This window comes from Oculina patagonica, chromosome 12 (genome assembly GCF_052425735.1).
Source record: "Oculina patagonica isolate OP01 chromosome 12, crgOcupat, whole genome shotgun sequence".
NCBI lineage: Eukaryota > Metazoa > Cnidaria > Anthozoa > Scleractinia > Oculinidae > Oculina > Oculina patagonica.
The window spans coordinates 22,710,413-22,732,144 of NC_135769.1; the positions used below are offsets into that span (position 1 = coordinate 22,710,413).

Sequence of the window (21,732 nt, forward strand, 5' to 3'; positions counted from 1 at the left end):
TAGTTCTAGGACAGACTGACTATGATGATGGCTGATAGAGGGATATCAACAAGTCACGGGGGGGAAATCCCTTCGTGAGAACTACCGGTCCTACTACTTTCACCAAAAATATTTTTTTGTCGCAGAAACCAAAAGCAAATGAGGGGGACTTAATCGTCCTACTAATCCAACTGTTAAATTTAATTGAAGGGACAGGTCGCAATTGTACCCCCGTGTGTATACTGTTCTAGCCTGGGAAGAGGCCCTCTAGTGGTGAATTCAATAGGGCGAAAAAAGGAAAATTTGGCAAAAGAAGCAAGCCCAGCGTGGCCTGAGGGAGAGAAGGGAAGACGCGCTTGCTCGCGCACCGATTGTTTGGGGAGCTGGGGAGCCTGTTCGCAGCACTGAATACTGTTCCGGGACAAAATTAAAATAGCTTAAATAAAACCAATCGTTGAACTTCCTTATTTAAGCTACCATTATTCATCATAAACTCTGTCTCAAGATGGGTAGGAAGGAGATACCCCATGGATTTTTCAAGGACTTTTAAACATCGGAAAATGTCTTTAAAATTTAGCTGAAGAATATTAATGTGCAACTGAGCTGATTTGTTTCAATGCTCTACGATTTATCTAGTACTTTCGGTTTTCGTAAATGTTTTAGAAGAGCTATGGGATGGAGAGCTAAAAGAATAATGTGATACTCTTTGCCCTAAAATTTTAAGGCCCCTCATGTAAACACTACACGGGACAAGTCCCTCCATTAAGTCCCCTCGTCTTTGCCCAATTAATCTAGGGCCCGGGAACGCTGACCTACCGAACGGTTGATTCATAAGTACTTTCAAGTGAAATATTAAGAAAAGAGATGTATTAACCCTTCTGTAGGTATGTGAAAGAGGTACCATTTTCTATCGAAGTTTTATAAAAAGGGTACCTTTTCTGTCAAAAATGGTATACCCGAGGAAAAGGTAAGGTTCTGGCCCTTGAGGCGAAGCCTCCCCGAAAAACAATGTTTCTGAGTGCCCCCCTCCCCCTTCCACTCCTGCCCCGAGATTAATGATGCAATGTTTTGATTCAATTATTTTGAGATAAAAGAAGGGATATTTTTTCGCCGGAAACCGCAAAGTTAAACGGAATTCGAAAAAGTCTAAGCAAAAAAACATTTAAGTGTGATGTTTCTGCCACAGGCGGCCCAAGCTCACAATAAGAGGAGTTTATAGAGTAATTCATGCTTGGTATGAATTAACTGATCACAAACAGAGTTAGCCATCTGTTGACAAAGAAAAGATGCTCTTAATGATCATGTTAATTATACTTGTCCTTCTCTACTATTACTCCTTTACATTCATACACCAATTAACTGCTACAACTCACAGGCCCGTAGGGAGGGGGGCGGGTGCTTTAGGTGCGTCCGCCCCCCCCCCCCCCACGAGCCTTGGAAGTCCACTCATTGTGAAAAAATACATCAAAACACTGGCCGGGTACTTGTTGGGCTCGGAAGCACCCAAGAAGGTTGGAGCTTGCCACAGTGCTAAAAAGATCAACAAACTGACTCTCAGGCTGATTTATTTAATAACCATTTGACACTGAAATAACGAGACCTATCTTTTTTTCTGTCTTCCTTTTATGTACTGCCGCCATTGTTAGCGAAATAAATTATAGATTACGTTTACAAGGTTCTGTTTCTAAAAAATACGTTTCTGAATTTAAAAAATGTACTAAATTATTGTCGGTGCTACCTTCACTTTTACCTGCCTTGTTTCCTTGCAAACTGTCTTCATAACGCAGGAAAGCGGTCTCCGATAACTTATTTTTTTCAAAATTTCCTGGGGGAGGATACCCCCATACCCCGCTACGTTTTTGCGCTTGCGGCGTTCAAGAGTTCGCGCCGGATGCGCTCATGCATACACCCCCCCCCGGACCCCCCCGGACCCCCCCCCCCCCCATGTAGTTTCGGGACTGCTCCATCCGGTAAAAAAATACCGTTTCCGTTTAACATGCGCCGGATATTAATGTTATAATGAATGGTAATCACGACTCGAATATTTGGTATTGACCGAAAGGAGGGCTAGCCTCCTGCGCTGCGTGACGAGCCCTAAGACTGTCTGCTTAGGAGGCTAAAGGAGGGTTGGATTTGTTGTGTATAAAAAAAAGTTAACGGCCAAAATATAATAAGCAACTTTGGACAGTGAGCGTCGGCGATCATCACTAAACATTGGAAATAACTTTTGAATCGTGGAAAGAATGTTTAAGGTGTTCAACTAGGGGCCTAAAAATTCAGTTATGCTGTAAAAAGTGATAAATTTTTGTTTTTCTTTCTTTGCGACCTTGCTTGTCAACAAGGCCAAAATGTTAAGTCCTTTGGAAAGAAAATAGCATGTAAAATGCGATAAATCTGGTCACGAAAGCTGCACGAAGTACAAGACTGAAAAATTTCACCCTCGCAATTTATTTGACCCGCGCGGTTTCAGGCTTCGTGTAGACAAGTTCAGGCAAGTAGAGGCAAGCTACACTCGTAAGGGATTTGGCGACCGGAGCTTAAAAAAATCGCAAAAAAATATCTTCTTAAGACTTTTACAGTTGATTTCAGTTTGCTATGGCGGACCGCTATGCGAATTTCATTGGCAAATTGGAAACTTTGTTCAGAAGTTGCCAATTATGTTGCGAGTTAGCAAATCGAATTGCGAACTTCAATACAAAATTTGAGGAGAAACAAGACATGTAAGAAATAATTTTTTTTGGTAACTATTTTTTTCGGGTTTGTAATGGGATAGAAACATCCTAAATAAACGAATTCAAAATGAAGTCAACATGCAGCAAGAAGTTGGCACCCACCTTAAGTAAATCTTCTGGCGTCTTTACTGGGAAATCGAGGCAAAGGTATCAGTCTATAAAGAGAGAAACAAGGTACGTTTTTATAAGCAAATGGCTCGTACGCCGGCAGTTGGAGAAGAAGTTATAGAACTGAGTCACGCAATGATAAAAGACCTTTTCTCTTTTGCAACATGCTACGATATTATGAAAACATTCTGTGAAGGAACTCAAGTGTAAGTTACTCTCTGATGTCACTCTGACATCAAATTATATCATCAACAAACCGGATTCACGACTTGAATACTGTATTAGCCTGCGTTGCCGACGAACAAAACCCCTTATAAGTCGCTCGCGACACGCGACTGTATCCACTGGTATATATTGGGTTGCAAAACTGATTGTAAATTGGCCATGTCGGTAGAAATTGGGTATTGAACTGCGTCATGCAAGTTTGATTTTGCTTTGTCTTCGCTTACAATTCGTTACGTATACTTCGTTATGCAACCAATCAAATTAGCTTTCCATAATATCGAGTCAAGTTCTGACCAATGAGAAAACTGCATTCTCTCCTGTCGCGTGCCATGTAACCAGCCCCTTACTGCGGGGTTCTTGTGGTCGTAAAGTGGCAGCATACCAATAGGAATCGAGCTTGTACAGCCGGCAAGGTCAATTTATATGTATTTTTCAACATCTAAACACGTTGAGCTGAAAAGGAAGATGTGCAAAAAATAATCTAAAGCACAAGACTGAACTGAGATTAACTAGCTTTCCCACGTCATCCTATTTTAATTTTTTTCCTCGCAGCTTAAACTATCGAAATGCAGAATTATTCAGTTAAATGCATAACGGAAAATTGGCAATCCATTTACTTTTTAATTTCGGGATTTCATGTTTATAGGAAAATGGTATGAAACTTCAAATGTTATTCTCCCAGTATTCTGGTTCCTCGATCAGGAAGCTGGGAACCAATCGCTGTACGAAGTGCATCCCTCCCTGAGGACTAACAAATGTTTCCATGGAACGAAGGACGAGACTCTTTTTAAAATAAGTCAAGGAACAACCGAGCAGTGTAACAAATGAACATTTATTCACAACAGCAATGAGATAACAAAACAAGTAGACTTGATTCATGTATTACAATCTATCTGGCTTTGTTTTTCTCTTTTCAAACTACAAATAAAATAGCTTCCTATTAACTTGCAGATCACAGATTTGCCTCTTACGATATAAGATCACAAAATAGTCTGTCCCTCAGGCCCTCAAGGGGAGGAGGCGATCACACTAACAGAAAAAAGCTTATCTGACAAGAGGGGAAAATGAACGTAAGTTAACCATTAAAAAGTTTTAAATTAAATTCAGGAAAACTGATCATGAAACCGAGTTACCCGGCTAGAAGGGATGAAACCTAGCCCGCCTTTACATGCAGAATTCACAACCCTTCTACCCGAGATGAGACAGCGTCATTGAAGCGTGACACGGTGTGGGAAAACATTGTAGCTCCAAATGATTGAAGAAAAATATGACTTTTTACTGAATAATCAAGGCCGTTTCCTCTTCAAACCTATTTTAATTTGATGTGCAAGTTCTCAGAAATTTACTGCGTTCATTTTTGGCGAAATTCAATCGAAATTCAACAGTATTTGGCTGTCAAATTGAAATTAAATTTGTTGTGTCGTGAATTACGATAATCATTCCAACGAAAATTTCGAATTAACTAGCTGTTGCTCAAAGAACAAGAACATTGAGAAGCTTGAGAAGCTTAAAATCGGGCGCTTTGCCTTGAAAGGCAGGGTTCAGTACAGCAGAAACCACGAAGCAGTTACTTAAGTAGCACTCAGTCCGACTGTGTTTGTGTAAGTCACAGGGCTTGCATGAGCTGTATTAGTGTGCATAATATAATATCTAGAACGTTGTCGAGATTGCATTATTACTTAATGACATGATGGTTTCAATTTATAAATGTATCTCACACAATACAAATAAACGATTGAAGTAGACGACTAGACAATGTAACGTTTGACTTGGCAAAGTGCAGTGTATTGGTAATACTGTAAGGTGCGGTTTCACCTGACGGTCGTGTGCTTTTCGGTATTTTCCAGGCATTGCACTTTGATGGGACAGTACTACAACTGTTTACCGGGGAACTACTATTGTCAAGAAAATGATCACAACTTGTTGATGAATGATTGAACATTTGTTTCATACCATTACTGTAATAGCAATTGATGAAGGCTTTTAGTACTAAACCAAAGTATAAGGACTGGGAAATACTGAAACCTATTATCAGCCACCTTAAACGGAAATATCTTGTTGGTGTTTCAAGGAATACAAGGAAACTTCACTCATCCCATGTATCTATGTATTGCGGTATTTTGTAATTTTTTGAGTGATTTTTGGGGATGTTTGGCAGGTGATAGTTTTTTTAAAAGAATTAGTAAAATTTAGACAACTAAGAAATATTGAAAATTTAATGTGAATTTAACATTGGAATTTGAAGTTAGAAATTGGCAGACGGACACCAAACAGTCCCGTGACATCCTGGAGTGTTTTTGCATGGGGGTCAACTGTGTGATGATGTTTCCATCTTTTTCTTCAATCCCCACTGATAAAGAACTGTTGTTGGTGTTATGTTGGTGTTATCACATGTCAAGCCTTTAACAAGGTATGAAAGAACACAAGGATTTAAATTATTCTGGTGCTCAATTTTTGCGTAACTAAAATTAATGTTACTCAAATTCCTGATGGATTCTGTCTTAAACTGTTACGAGCTTAGTATTTCCAAATTATTGCATGTCAATGTAAGGCAAGACAAGACATGCCTTGGTTCTTATGTAATTCTCTTAAAAACACATAAGATATTGACTATAATTTTGTCTGTGCTATGGCAATTCACAGTGGGGTGGTCTTGATGTTTCTTTAACTTGTAGACTGGACTGGACTAGTAAAACGCGGACTTGTAAAACGCCTCTAGACACTTCGAATTCCTTGGCCACAATCATCTTACGGCTCTCTTCAATACATAATGTCTCAAAAAAACAGTAACCTCAGAAAGAAGTCAGAAGCAAATAAGGTCGAAAGACCGAATTTGAACATATAACGGCAAATGTTCTAATGTCACGAACGTAGGAGTCGTGTAGGCCCGTCACCTTTATTTACCACATACTGCCCCCAAATTAAAACAGTACCCTCAGAAAGAAGTCAGAAGCAAATAAGGTCGAAAGACCGAACTTAAACATTTAACGGCAAATATTCCAATGTCACAAACGTAGGAGTCGTGTAGGCCCGTCACCTTTATTTACGATTGACTGTTGATTTCTGGACGGGCCCCGTTCTACCTCGTGCGAGCAATACAAACGACTGCACTCAACAGACGTCAAGTAGTGGAAAGAAAGAAACATATGCACACAACTCATAGCATCAATCCCGTTGTTTTAGTAGGGGTTTGCAGAACGAACATGTGCTATACTGCAAAAACATCTCCACGCTAAAACAGACCATAGAGTGCTCAAAAAAGCTAGAAATATGCCGTCGAAGAAACACACAAGAGCTTCAAACACAAATTGTTTCGCTCGCTAAACCGTTTAGTTTCCGTTTAGTGTCCGCGTTCTACAAGTCCGTGCTTAACAAGCCCTCGTTTTACAAGTCCGCGTTTTACAAGTCCGCGTTTTACTAGTCCTCGTTTTACAAGTCCGCGTTTTACTAGTCCGCGTTTTACTAGTCCGCCTTTTACAAGTCCGCGTTTTACTAGTCCGCGTTATACTAGTCCGCGTTTTACAAGTCCGCGTTTTACTAGTCCGCGTTTTACTAGTCCAGTCCAGTCCTCGAAATACAGTATGCCAAAACTCCCCGCCCTCTAAAGATAAGTCCTTGACGGTTCTTGTCGTTTTTCGGTGCCTATTCATCTTCGGCATCTTTCTCATCCACCTCTCGTTCTGTCCTGTGTCTGTCATCACACGAAAGAAAAGCTGATTCTCAAAAAATCTGCCACAAAAGGAAATTGACAAAAACAATATGAAAACCATATATCGAAAGTTTCTTATTCTAAAATTTTATCATACGTCTTAATTCAGAGCTACAAAGAAGTTCCTCCTTTTGAGTTATTGATACTGTTCTTACAGTACCTCTTTCCACTAGCGAAATTTTACAAAATTCCTTCGCGGCAAAAAAGTGAGCGCGAATCCAGAACAGACTCCAATCGAGAGTGGGTTAATTCTAGATTACTATTAATTAACTATTACAACATTCATTTTTAAAATAGTTTCCCAAGCCGACTAAGCTAACTAAACGTCGAGTGTATCTTTCAGTAAACAAAACATGCCGTTATGACGCCGGAAATCCAGCTCACGCATACTATACCCCGTGACTCACGCAAACCTCCGACTTACGTGCTACTACAGTCATTCCTTTCTAAACATTTTTTTTTGACCACCACCGTAACTTTCTACCCAAAAAACTCATGAAACCGCCCGGTTTTAACCTGTTTTAACCTTTCAAAAATTAGAGCGTTCGAAACTAAATAAGATCCGTAATCACAAACAACATACAGCCGTTTACCAGCACTCTTTAAAACTCCTGAAACCCTTCAAAATCAGGCAAAATAAATCTTTGAAATAACCTTTATCAATGATTCTTATTTTTTATTCAGTTCTATAAAATGCCTTTCATACACTACTGTCAAACAAAAATTTCAATTTCCTCAAAGTTTCAAGACAAAAGAATAACAAATATCTCGTGCACAATGTAATTTGATTAAGCCAATATTATCACGTCTAAAAATACTTCAAGCAATTCAGTGAAAACCCGTTTTTTTTTCGTATCAACGAAAACCACTTTCGAATAATCAATACATGAAAATAACAATAAGATCAAAAGGAAGAAAGGAACCTTTCTAATTATTTGAAGACTTTCAAAGCCGTGATATTATGCATCCAATCCGCGATAAAATTTAATTACAACAAAATCCAAGTTCTCATTTTGAATTCCATTTTTTTCAGTTGATACCTTTATCCAACTTGTGAAAAATTCCATTCAAGTTCCTATTAATACTGTACATTCCCAATGTTTTGCTCAGGTCTTCAGAAGCGTCTTACTAACCAAATCTAAAATAATTCCAAAACATGCTGTACAAACATTCTACTCTTTGTGACAAACGACTTGACGACCAATTGTTCGAAATGAAAATCGACACAGTTCTTCCTAAATAAAAAAAAAGTTTTACGGCGGAGTCAGGCTCAAAAAATATACCGCAAGATCACACCCCCATTCATAGTCAGAAACCAGCAAACCATCTAGTTAGCTAAAAAAAACACTGCGTGACATCAATGACGTTACCTTTTTCATTTACAAAAATAACTTTAACTTGTCAAAGTAAGTGCAATTTCACAATGGTGAATATATCGGCCCAGTTCTCGGCCGGGTCCAGTTCTCGGCCACTTTGTGTTTAACGCGTCTTTTCACACTCCAGTTGAATCAAAAAGAAAAGGTATTTCCTTCAAACGATAGACTGATTCATGTGCTTTAAGTATCTTGAGTTTGATCGTTCAATTCGATATAGAAAGCTCACACGTCGAGTTTACGCGGAGGTAGTTGTTTGTTTACGGCTCCAAATTCATGGATGTAGTTAAATTCGTATTTTATCCAAAAGCCCCCACCATACGAGCTAATTTTTGGCATGTGAAACGTAGAATAATTCAGCTTTCTGCTTTAGTTAACTTTTCGTTGAACCGTTGTATTTTTTGTTCTTAATTTACTTCGAAATTTTTTCTTGCGACGTTTGCGTATTTGCCAGTTCTCGGCCACCCTGCTCGCTATCACAGCTTAGCGCTTGGTTTTTAATATAATTTCATCTGCTGCTGCCAGAATGAAAGAAATAAATGTTTTAAAAATAAAGTTCAATCTTATCTCTAAGTTTTGAGCTGACTCTTGTCTTGTCTATTATTTCTACAACACCTAAATATTTCAAGACCTTTTCACTGCAAAATAAACCATCTAAATGCACGGGTCACACAATGCGGTTTTGCCAGAACCTGCACATAGGCAACTAGGCGCGTTAAAATCCTTCTTTTCTAAAGTAAAACAAAGCATCATAAAAATAATTTGGGATCGATATAGTATAAATAGGTTTACAGAGTGATTTTATGACTGTGAAAATTAATTGAGCATTTTTTTACAGATAATTACGCACAAGCTTTTTAGTGGCTGAGAACTGGGCCAAGGTGGCCGAGAACTGGGCCCACAAATGGAGCTTTTATTTTTATTATTGCTCGGGCAAATTAATTTTTGACCGGTCGATAGCTTTACACCAAAAAGCTGAATAATGTAGCTAGCTCTGGGAGAAATTTCAAGTTCCTGCGGTTCTTCTGAGGTAAGAAATACAAGTTTACGTCAAAAGTGGCCGAGAGCTGGGCCAAGGTGGCCGAGAACTGGGCCCACAAATGGAGCTTTTATTTTTATTATTGCTCGGGCAAATTAATTTTTGACCGGTCGATAGCTTTACACCAAAAAGCTGAATAATGTAGCTAGCTCTGGGAGAAATTTCAAGTTCCTGCGGTTCTTCTGAGGTAAGAAATACAAGTTTACGTCAAAAGTGGCCGAGAACTGGGCCAAGGTGGCCGAGAACTGGGCCCACAAATGGAGCTTTTATTTTTATTATTGCTCGGGCAAATTAATTTTTGACCGGTCGATAGCTTTACACCAAAAAGCTGAATAATGTAGCTAGCTCTGGGAGAAATTTCAAGTTCCTGCGGTTCTTCTGAGGTAAGAAATACAAGTTTACGTCAAAAGTGGCCGAGAACTGGGCCCCATACTGTACTTTGCACCGTAAGCTTTTTTCTCTGTCCTTCCGCCGAAGCAAAAAAACAAAACCTGATTACACATTAACCCAAAAGTCGACCAAGTGTGCCTGCAACGATTTCCTGTCAAAACTAAAATGAAAACCATTGCGGTATGCGTCACCCGTAGCGGTTTTGTAGCAACCCCGAGCTATCCCCGTCTTTTTGGCCGCGCCAGGAGACTACGCTCTAGGACGACCAAAGGGTAAACCTTAAATCGGCCACGCCCGATTAAATATTTTCCAGCCGACCGATAAAACTAATTTTGATCAAATAGCACTGTTTGGGTCCAGAATATATACATTTTATGCCATTTACTTCAAATTTAGTTCAAAAACACGCGCGAAAACCTATCCCGGCAAGCCGGGATAGCTCGGTCATAACCGTTTACATGGCAAAAAGCTGTCCCGCCTAGAAGGGTGCCCCGGGCAAGTAGACCGAGTGCCCCGGCAAGGCGGGTTACCCTTCTAGCATGTAAAGGCTTCAGTACGTTTTCTTAAGAAACGTATGAAAAGTTGGCTCGCCCAGGGTAGCTCGTTTAGCCGGGTAACTCGGTTAGCCGGGGCACCCGCCTTCCATGTAAAAAGGCCCTAAAAGTTAAGGTAAACGTCAAACAACTTCCTTTATTAAAAAACTGCTGTTCTGCCATCTTCTAAAGCACATCTTCAGTGAATCAGGTGTACGACCGGCAGTTCTGTTCTAATCCTGAATATTGTACCTGGGCCAGTAACCAAGCTTATCCGCGACACATTCGCGATATTCTCGCTCCACGTGGTTTTCATTTACTTCATGTACCCATTTGATACGCAAATCGTCGCCATCGTTAAATTCGAACTGTTGTTTGACATACTCGTCAATGGCCAGATCTTGTCGCTTATGTTCTCCTAATCTCCGGTGAACATTATTCGTTCGGCCCACGTACAGAACCTCCGGGGTCTTCTAATGGTACGGTAACGCCAATGAGGTATATACCTTCAACATGTGGAACATCGTCAGGATCGTAGGCTCTCCAAATCTTGTTAAGCAAACGTTGGCATATTGTGGAGACCATCATGCGCGGCTGAAAACTACGAACAAGAAGGATATTAATATCGAGAAATAACCGACGCATATTCTCATCTAGGATGAAAGAAGTTTTATTGTAAACATATTAGAAAAACATAATGACATTTAACACGGAAATCGAGCTGTCTATTTGGTTACGGGACATTGCTGCACTGCTCATTCATCACGGCAACTGATCGATTTTCCACTGTAACCGATCGCACATGATTGCTCATTTCGACCTTGTCAATCAATTGTAACTGGTGGTTTTCGCGGTCCGTCTGCTTTTTCAAGATGAATTCAACCGAAGATAGCTCTGAAGGGGGAGGGGGGGGGGGGGGGTATAAAAACCAATTTCACGGCCCAAATTTTGCCCAAATCCCCCTTCCCAGCTATTGTTTTCCCAATTTTCTAAATCCCAGTCCGAGTTCTATTGTTTATTTGTTTGTGATTTCCAGTCTCAATCACAAAGTTCCATTTTCCCAGTGACATTTTGCTCAAATTTCAGTTCCCATTTTACCCCTTCAGGCCCCTCTTAACAATGTGATATAACACGGCTTCATAGCCTCAACATTTAATATTCCTGCCCAAATCAACTCATTCTATCAAGAACGAAGGTTTTTCTTATGGACAGCTAGAAAAACTGAGATCGATCTACAATTAAGAGAGCGCGGCCAGTTCCAATACAAATATTACAGTTCTCCAATTGAATTGACTTTTCCCGCCCAAATAAATTTACGGGTTTGTTGTAAAGCATGGAAACGTACATGAGCTATATGGGCTCAAAAGGGTTAAGCTGTGTTTGAACTTGTCCAAAGTGTTTGTTTCTACATTACATGTATATTGTTGCATTTTATACATCACCATGTCCATAAAAATTCTGACCAATAAAAAACAACTGATATTACATGGCTAAGAAGGGTGAGCTTTATCGTGCCTGAGATTAACAGCTTTAGAAAATGCCTCTAAAGCAAATATTTTATTTGCCACTCATTTTTAATAAAATAGTAACATGTCATTGATAGACTGCATTGCATTCATGCCTGCGGCTTAATTCTGGCAGAATGCCCTGTTCTTGCCTTTTTTTCTAGGAAATGGTCACAATACTTGAATTCCTAGAAATGTTTAATTTATTCATATTGATCTTTTCACTGATCTTTTCATATTGATCTTTTCACTGAGTAGAACTCAAGATATATCTATCCAACAACACATGCCATGTTTATCTACATTTTTATTTCAGTTTAGTGAATAACATACGGCAAACAGAGCGAGCTGAATGTGCAGTATTTACATTCGAACAAACTTGTTGCGTTTCCACACAAGCAGAAGGAGCATTAATCACGATCAAGTGTCATGGAGGAAGAATAAATGTAAGTTTACATGATTGCAGTTCAGTTTCATATTTCTTGAGGAGGAAGTGTTGTGAATCTCCCTTCAAAATAATGATTAAGATCAAGTTTTAAGCTAAAAGATTGAGATTCCGTGATGGAGATGAGATTGACAAACGCTTGGCTTCGTCTCCGTTATTTTTAGCAGCTAGACCCTGCCATAAAACTATCGACTAGCCGAAACATTGTAGAATCTTCGACAAAACTCTTTTGGACAAAAACATTACATTGCAAGGAAAGTTGATCTTGGAAAGAAAGAGCAGTAAATTTGATTTGTTAGATTCTCGACTCAAATATAAAGCCCCTCCAAACTGTCTCCAAAGTTTGTCTAGATAGATATCGTGTCTCTGTTGCTGCTCTAACTTGAAGATTAGAATTTATCAAATCAAGCTCGTGACTCTGATAACATAGTCAGTTTCATAGTTAGATTTATTCCAGTTGTGTCTAAAAAGGGGTGTCGAATGGTAAATGCGAGACTTTGTGTCCAAGTTTCATTGTGTTGTCAGTCAAGAGGCCTTGACTGACAACATTTTATCACAGGAATCAGGCTGCCTTTTATGGCTCAGTACTGCTGCATCTTGTTGCCTTGCTAAGTTAACGAGCTTGCTCGATCGAAATTGATTTTGTCACCACTTCACTTTATCGAGACTAATGTAAGAAATTGCTTATTAAAATAGCATTCCCGCCCAAATTAACTGACCCATTTCGGCAGCCGAGAACCAAGTTTAGGCTTTGGACAGCCGCTAAATTGATATCAAAAGGCACCAAGATCGATATCCAATACAAAACTAGATCCCAACATGATTTTACATGCATGTAAAAGTAATCTGTTCTAATAATAAAAGCATCGTTACGGACTTACCTTGCTAAGAAGATTTAAGGTAATGGTCAACCTAGCTAGATCTGTTTGGAAGCTTTTGGATTCTGCTGTGAAAGTCACTCGAGCAATCTCTAACTTTCTCCTATGAAGAAAAGGTTTAATAATACAACCAAGTAGTTAAGAAAAAGAGAACATTTCTTTTAAAACCTATAACAGTTGTGAACACGTTCTATCAAGCAATCCAGATGTCTTTGTTATTCACCCTGCTATCAAATTATTTCATCAACAGACAAGATGCGACTATATAGCTACAGTAATATAGATCGCTCGCGACACGCAATTCAGTGTACGTATCAAGCTTAAAAACTGATAGTGATTTGGTCCTGTCGATAAAATAAGGTGTTCTACTGAACAAACGAAGTATAGATTTAAATCAAGAAACAAACTCACCTCTCTAAATCACTGTTCCACTGATCTTGTAAACAGAATGTCTTCTCGCTGATTTGAATTTCGCGCTTCTGGCTCCCGAGTTGATATAGACCCCATGACATCACGCCTGGAAGTTTACCCCGTCTTTCTAACCAATAAAAAAAAGCCCCATTTAAAATCTGATTGGCCAATCAGAAAAGGGTTATTTCCCTACCTCTGACAGTTTCAATTAGTAGGGATATTTCCCTTAAAAATGCTAATTTGCGTTTTTTGCTGTTTCATGATGCAATATCTTTAGGTTGTTTCTATATGAATTCTTTTGCGACAGTAGAATTGAATTTTCCGTCAGAAACTACAAGTGCTGGCTTGGCACATTTTTGGTATGATACAATTTCTGTAACATAGTACATGTAGTTATTTTCGAATAATACAGTTTATGTTTCACGTTCTTTTTTCGAAGTGAACACCGACTGACTTTGTTACTATGTTTGGCAGTGAGCCGGACTCCCTTTTTAGAGTGAATTTGCATTCATGCCTGTGTGCTTTTGGCAGAGTGCCCTATTCTTGCTTATTTTTCTAGGAAATGGTCACAGTGGTTGATTTACTCATGTACTCATATATGTTTTTCCTTGAAGCTGAACTCGATGTTAAGACCCAGCTTGTGCATTTGCGGTGCTTTCTTCAGATTTATTTCTGATTTAATTTACATGAGCGAATAACAGCCATAGAGAGGTCAAGCTGCCCGACCAATATTTGTTCTCGAACAACTTGTTTTGTTTTCACACAAGTAGAAGATGCCTTTATCAGGATCAAGGTCAAATAGAGGAAGAATAAACGTGATTGCATTTTCATTTTTTTCAGGCGAGTTGCGAATCGCCCTTCGAATAATTGTGATCGAGCTTAAGGCTTGAATGGCGTGTCAGTAAACCAGTTCCTCCGTTGTTTAATAGCCAGGCCAGTTGTATTTTTACTCTGCGCTAAAACCTGGAGTCAAAACTAAGGAACGGCCAACCCATTATAGAAAATTGCTGAGGGAGTGAAAACTCTTCAACAAAACTCCTTCCCTAGGCTCGATTTCCAGCCGTTCTGGGAGTCCGGTGCGTCATCCTCCTCCCAACGGTGTGTGGCAAGGAACGCGGGCTCACAAAACGGCTGGAAATCGAGCCTACTCCTTCCTCGGCGCAGAGAAAAAAGTTCTTACAAGGAAAATTAATCTTGCAGCAGTAAATATGATTTCTGATTAACACCTAAACCGCTTTTAATGTATGACCCCTTCACAAATCAATATCCGGAATAGAAATTATTGACCAGACCAGGTAAAAGAGGTAGTGTTGAAGTAGCCTGCGAACAGGCTTTCTGGAGAGCGCGCTGCCGGCGGGGCAAAAATGGAGGGGAATGCCTGCACGCATCTCTGAGAATCGCAAATGCCGCCCACGAACACCCCGCAGATTGCTTAGCTTGTCAATTGTCACATTTAAACAAAAGCATTTAAACCGCACGCCGGAAATTCAATTTAAACTAAGGAAAACAAATAATGGTCGGTCGCCAGCGAGCTAAAAATTACAGAAAGTTTCTTCTGACAGCCAACGGCCAAGTTCCGAAGATGCAGTTCACAGACCCAGAGTCGGAGCCAGTGCTCGAAAATCACTGGGAATGCAATTTCAAGGACCTCAAGCACCGGCCGTCGCGATTCACGAGAATGAAGACGCACTTCCAAATATTGAGGATATAATCGACCCTGATCTGCGATCGACCCGAGTAAAAATTCTGATCTTGTGGCCCAGTGGAAAAACAAATGTTCGAACACCAGATGTAAGTGAGAATATCCTTCTCGCGAAGAATATCGCCTCGAAAAATTGGCAAGCAGTCGCTAACGCCGTTCTCAAGAACGAGCAATTGAAACCAGACACGTTCTATTTTGATTTTTGTCTCTACCGGAAACATCGACAATGTCACAAATAATTAAAATCCACCAATCAGTACATTGCGTCCAAAATTTGGACGCGAACACTCGATATCCTGAGAGATGCGTGCAGGCTTTCTTTCTCGGCGCTTCGCACCTCGTCGTCGGCGCTTCGCGCCGTCCAAGCGCTCTTCGGAAATCTCCGGAAAGCCTGTTCGCAGGCTAGTGTTGAAGTTAAAATTTAACTTATGTCTAACTAGGTAGCAATCAAAAGACGAATGAACTGCCAAGCCCGGGGGGGGGGACTCGCATATGAAAGTGACGGGGATGCTCGTCGTCTCGCTTAGGGGTGTAAATTTCGGACTTTTGGTCTCGCTTAGGGTGTTCCGGGAAAAAACGCCCAAAACGCCAATATTTTTAGCCATAATGGTCTCGTTTAGGGTTACACACGAAGAAATATACAAATATAAACTCCATTCTTAGTTTTTTGGTATCTTTTAGGGGTCAAGAAAGGCTTGAGCCACACCCAGATTGGTCTCTTTTAGGGGTTCTTTTCAAAATTTCCGACGAGCATCCCCGTCCGTTTCATATGGGAGTCCCCCCCCCGGGCTGCCAAGTTTTGTCTGACCAATATTTTCGTAAAACTGAATGAATACAGTCATCTGCAATGGATAAAGATTACGAGTTTATTAATCTCAAGTCTAACCTTGCAAAAAGAATTACAATGAATAGCTGACAAACATTTAATTACTATCGCAGCTACACCTCTTTAAGTACTTGGTAAGACTTACTGACATTTGTTTCCATGTTTTTTGTTATACTCTGGCCAATAACCGAGTTTTTTATGCATACAGTCAAGGTATTCTCCTTCTACACATTCGCCATTTTTCTCCTCTACCCATTTGATTCGTAAATTTTGCCCGCTATTTAGCCTAAACTGTTCCTTTACAAACTCATCGATCGCCAAATTTTGCGACTTATGCTCTTGTAGCCGTCTGCGGATGTTTTTAGAGTGCCCCACGTAGATGTAGGGAACATCATTCCCCCGAACGTGGCCTATGGTATAAATGCCTTCATCCTGTGGTGCTTTATCAAGATCATTTGCGTAGGATCTCCAAACTTTATCAAGTAGACGTTGACAAATATTGGCCATCTGAGGGATAAAAAACGTCCATATTAATAACTGTAATGTGCCGATCTGCACCGGATAAAACTAAAGTGGTCAATTTGGCATCGTTACTGACTCACCTCGCTAAGAAGGGGGAACAGTAAATTTAGTCCTGTTCTGACAAAATAAAAGTCACGAGGCCTCTTCACAATTCTCAACAATTACTTTGCGATGGTTCTTGTGAACTGAAATAAAAGAAAAGCCAAGTAAAGAATCCACTGACATAAAATGCAGTGATTTGATCGAAGTTATACCCGATTTGTATAGTTTAGTGATATCGACAAACGGTTAAGCAAACTTTTACATGACACTGAAAAAAACTCAAACAGGAAAGGACTGGAAAAAGTCTGATCTAATAAAATTTCTAATAATTCTCCTTCGAAAGAAAGGCCAGCAACTCGCAATAAGACGCATCTACATCAAGAACGGTGGCATGAAATTTTGCTCGTACACGTGCCAGTGGCGTGCTAGTTAATGGACAATTTATCAAAGGAACTGTGCGGCTGGTGCTTTTCGATGCATTCTCTTCCGATAAGGGATCCAGACAGGCTAAAATATGCGAAGATTTATGTTTAACGTGGTCGTTTCCTTTCCGAATAAAAACCCCATAGCGTTTCGAAATAATTTCAACTTACCTCAGCCAAGGGTGTAACCCGAGTGAACCTGCGCGTTTGCATCAAATACCTATTACTACCTTCATTGCGTCACAGAATATTTTAATGTCGGCTTAAATTTAGGGGCCAATAAAAAAATTCTTGTTGATTAGGCTTAAATTTGATTGGTTAAAAGCTTAAGACGTTTACTTAGATTGACAGGTAATTGCGTCGTGTTGGATGACCCCCTTTTTCCAACGAAAACGGAAGTTAGGCTTATCGGGGTCCTATCATAGTATTGACGTTTTCGCTGGCGCGTGGCCAAAGTTTTAGACAGCTCAACCTCTCTTCTGTTGTTAGATTGCTCTATACATCTTAAAGCGGAGGCTCGCTCTGTCCGAAGTTTCACTGTGGTATACTTCCCTCGCCCAATCCTTAGTTTTGGAGGAAGACATCTAAAACACTTCACCTTTCTTAGGGTCAGTTAGAAAAACGAGGGACTACTCGGAGCCTAGAAGATCGCGAGCGAAAGAACCTTTCATACATGTTTAGGTGAAAAAAATTTGGGTGAAAATTAAAGCGTATAAGAAAAAGTATCACTATTTTTTTGGTCCTCAGTCCTTGCAATCCCCTATAAAAGATTGCCCACCCGGAAAATAACTGGAGTGTGAAATTTCCGAGAAACGCGATAAGAAGTTGACTGAGAAAGCCACTGTATCGATGTCGAAACAGTTATGTTGCGTCAGGCAGCAAGCTAACGCGAATTCTTTGGTTTGATGAAAAATACTCAACAAGCTTGCGAGGAAAGTCTGTCATTGTATAAATGGAGTTACAATGCGTTTCAATTCTTACTCAGGTACTTGTCCAATGGAGTAGTCTGACTGATTGTCTACAGATTGCCAGTGTTTTAAATTTATTGACCAGATCTAAGTTTTTCTGCAGAGAGGGAAGGGACCCCCTAGTCAGCCACGCCTTGTTTTTTGTTTACTTACGAGAGTTTCGGTATTATATTTTGTGCAGAGCGTGTGTAAACGAAATAGATCACTGTGAAACTGCTAAAGGTAATTAAACAGACTTCTAGTAGCACAACTTACAGCAATGCGATAAGATTTCGCTTCACCATACAATTTTCATAATTTCAATGGCATCGAAAATGGCGGTGGTTCATTCGGGGTCCATTTGGGTAAACTTGCGCGAGCACAGCTACAGATAGCGAGTACAGGGCACAGTGCTGAAGTAGCTGACTAATAGGAAGTTGTAATATTCGCCCATGTCTTATCTGCATAAAAAAAATGAACACCGAAGTCATTTATTCATAAAGTCTGTCTTCGCTTGTTATGAGAACAGTCAAACAAAAATCACATGCATGCGGCCCAAGCTCGCGCCAATGATGAGAGCAGTTTTAATAATTATCATAATAATTGCTTGAATACGCGAAAGTTGTGGCTTTTCGAGTTTCCACTACTAAGAACTCGCTTTTACTTTTAAACCTTTTAAAAAAGGATTCGGATCGGCCTGAGAAACGACACAACAACAGACGAGACAACAATGAATAGAGGAAAGTTGTTTTTCGTCGAAATGTCATAATATTCGGTTCGAGATCCGAACTGTACGACTTTCCAGTGGTGTGTTAATTGGGACTCCTCATATTGTGAGCTGGGGCAGCCTGTGACCAAGGCTAGTCTTCAGTTTCCTCATAAAATTGGTTTTACTATGTGAGCTTCTGAGCCCTTAATTAGCAATAGTTATTTTAAAAACTGAATCCATTCCACGCTCTGCTTGCGGGAACAAAGTTAACGTTCACACTTCGACTGGAAACGCTTCAGTGAACTACTTAGAAAACAGAAAAGCAACAAGATTATCGTCAATGGCCAGTAGGTTTATTTTTCACAACTTAGTCTCATCTTACAAATGTCAGTTCCAACATGTAACCAAATGTTTTAAATAGAAAACAACTTACAAAGCAGTTCTAGAACACTTGCTTGGCTAACATTGGAGCAACTTATATAAATGTGCCAACTGAACATTCATTTCCTCTTACGATGGACCTTATTATTTCCACGATAGACGTTGTACCTCAGCGCGAAACCACGTTCCCTAAAGCATTTGATGTACGCCTGCTCGTTAGTCTTGTGAAATGGATTGCTGATCCATTTGAAGAAAAGGTTCTTTCCACCATTTCTTTTAAGATTCTGCCTAAAAAAGGCATCGACCTTCTGAGCACCGTACTTATGGTTCTTAATTCTGTTATAGACATTGATCGACTGCCCAAGGTACAGGTACTGGTTGAGCAAATCAGTAATGGCCCTTACTGCCTCGTTCCCAGGTGTCCTCTTCCTTGGCCGTGCGCGGTTCACAGTGGCCCTTGCTCGTGATCGCTTTTCTCCCAGGACATAAGTCCCTCGCACGGGAGGGATCTTAAAGGCATCCCTGTACGGTTGCCACTCTTTATTTATCAGCTTGTTACAAATATTACGAGGCATCTGTTGAAAAATAAAGGAAGGACGTCATTACATTGTAAATCTTTATTTGTACATGATATTTTCATCAGGTAGGCGTGTCCCCGAAAAAAAAATACAAAAGAAGTTCATAAATTTCATTGTAAGGGTGGAGGTAAGAGTTGGTTGGAGGTAAGAAGTGTGATCTTTCCTGCTATCATGATTTAAATATTAAGGGCCTTGATTAGGGGTTGTAAATCCCCATTTCCCATCCCAAATTTTGCCCAAATCCCATTTCCCAGCCTATTGTTTCTCTAATTTCTCTAAATCCCAGTCCCTTTTTTTTTGTTTGTGATTCATTTTCCCAGTGAAAATTTGGTCACATCCCAGTTCCCATTTTACCCCTTCCTGCCCCTTTTAAAGAGTGGATAATTCAAAATCATGATAGTTTTGTCGCAGAAGTAAAAGCTTGACTGATAAATATTATGGTAAAATCACGTTGGTTAAAGGCCGAACACTTTTTTTCACATCTCACGTACACATAATACAGCAGAAAATGCTTTTTCGTGGCTCACAAAAAAAAAACCCCGTTACCATCTCTTAAGAACATTCCCCAAACAAAGTTGAGTTTGAGTTCACAAGGGTGAGGAAGAAGGAAAAACGTTTATCGAATCATCCCAATCTTTCACACTCGAGATAAACTAGAATGTCGCCATAGAGGTAACCTAAATTGGGTTTTCAACCAATTGCGACACATGTAGTATCTTAATCCCCGAATGATTCTGCGCATTCAATTTGGCAGCGCTCGAGAAAATCAGTTTTTGGCTTGAATAGCCCCCGGGGCTGCTTACACACCATGACTACATTTTGATTAATGCAAATGGTTAGCAGATAACGGTCGGTACACATCTAGTTCCCCGTTTCAAGTATAAGAATATAACGACTCGGAGTCAAGTAAATTAAAATTAATTCTTTCACTAGATCGCAAGGGAACCTGAACCCAGATATTTGACAACGGCCACCTGCACTTGCACTTGTAAGCCATCACGAAATCGAAATACATTAGGCCGAATCGCCTACAGTTTACAGAGTTAACAGCGCGTTAGAAAATAAACTTCGATTTTTTTAAAGGAGAAAGGATGAAAACGACCAAAGAACGTTGGAAATAATGTGAGAAAACGGTGGCTGGCACACAAAGCTTGCGGCCCGCAAAAATAGGCTCCGGCTGGCCAACTCGCGCATCATTCGTCCTTTCGAACGGTTGGCTTCGTCAGTAAACCAGAACCTCTCCGTTGTTACCGAATTATTTCATTAACCGTACCCTGTGATTCACGACTAGGACTTCACTAGGGTAATTATCATCACGAAGGATTAAGTGGAATCAAGAAACTAACTCACCTCTTTGAAATCAAGATTTCAGTGATTCCAGTGATAAGATCTCGAGAACAGAATGTCTTCTCACAGATTTGAATTTCGCGCTTATGGCTTCCGACTTATATAGACCCCACGACGTCATGTTTATTTGAGTTTACCTCGACTTTCTGGCCAATAAGGAAACGTCGGTTCTAAACTCTGATTGTTTGATCAGCAAAGGGATTTTCCTGACTTTTATAGATATAAACAAAGAATGGGATATTTCCCTTTTATAAACTGTCAATTTGAACATTTCTGTTGTTATAATTTCATAGCATTTTTACGTCACAAAAGAAGGGACTTTTCCCCAAGATACCGCAAGTGCTGGCTAAGCACATATTTTTGGAATGACATAATTTTTCTTATTTAGTTTATAGATTTTGGATAAACATTGTACATGTTTCGCACGACAAAAGTAAAGAATTTAGAGTTATTTTTTTCTCTCTAAACTTTACAAGTGTCCACAGTTACTTTGTAAAAGTTAGCACCTCATAAAGGCGTTACGATAAACTTTGATTAAAAGAAAACATTTAAGCTTTTTCTTTTGCTATTCATTTAACAGGGGGTAAGACTAATCTGCTTTCACGCCTGTCTGCTTTTGGCAGAATGCCCTGTTCTTGCTTATTTTTTCTAGGAAATGGTCACAGTGCTTGATTTCTTAGAAACGTGTATTCATAATGAATTCGTTGTTGCGTCGAACACAGTCTAACGACAGAAAGATTTTTGATTTCATTTATATACATCCCGGAATGACATACCTAGTTTTGTTTTCATATAAATAGAAGCTTTTTATCAGGAACAAGGTTGCATTAAAGAAGAATCAACGTAAGTTTACATTTCATTTCAACTTTATTTTTTTCAGACGAGTTGCGAATCGCCCATCGAATGAGTGTTTTCAGGTATTGAGCTAA

General features: G+C 39.8%; 2 protein-coding genes across 7 annotated transcripts in view; both read right to left on the reverse strand.

The window, feature by feature from the left end:
* Positions 1-13,517, reverse strand: part of LOC144631556 (uncharacterized) — a 71,574-nt gene extending 58,057 nt beyond the window's left edge. Inside the window, exons 1-3 of one of the 4 annotated variants that reach the window (XM_078490006.1) lie at positions 13,328-13,517; positions 12,920-13,019; positions 9,862-10,689 (exon numbers count right to left, since the gene is read on the reverse strand). In XM_078490006.1, coding sequence (XP_078346132.1) covers positions 10,642-10,689; positions 12,920-13,019; positions 13,328-13,428 — 249 coding nt within the window. In that variant the 5' untranslated portion in view covers positions 13,429-13,517 and the 3' untranslated portion in view covers positions 9,862-10,641. Of the gene's footprint in view, positions 1-9,861; positions 10,690-12,919; positions 13,020-13,327 lie in introns of those variants that run through there. The other 3 variants (XM_078490008.1, XM_078490007.1, XM_078490005.1) reach the window with 3 other exon arrangements.
* The window catches only part of LOC144631558 (uncharacterized), a 102,878-nt gene that overhangs the window by 53,834 nt on the left and 27,312 nt on the right, over positions 1-21,732 (reverse strand). Inside the window, exons 1-2 of one of the 3 annotated variants that reach the window (XR_013566764.1) lie at positions 17,013-17,023; positions 16,458-16,562 (exon numbers count right to left, since the gene is read on the reverse strand). The exons of 1 other annotated variant lie outside the window; for it this stretch is intronic. The gene's annotated coding sequence lies outside the window, so the exon portion shown is untranslated. Of the gene's footprint in view, positions 1-16,457; positions 16,563-17,012; positions 17,028-21,732 lie in introns of those variants that run through there. One more of the 3 variants, XM_078490010.1, reaches the window with a different exon arrangement.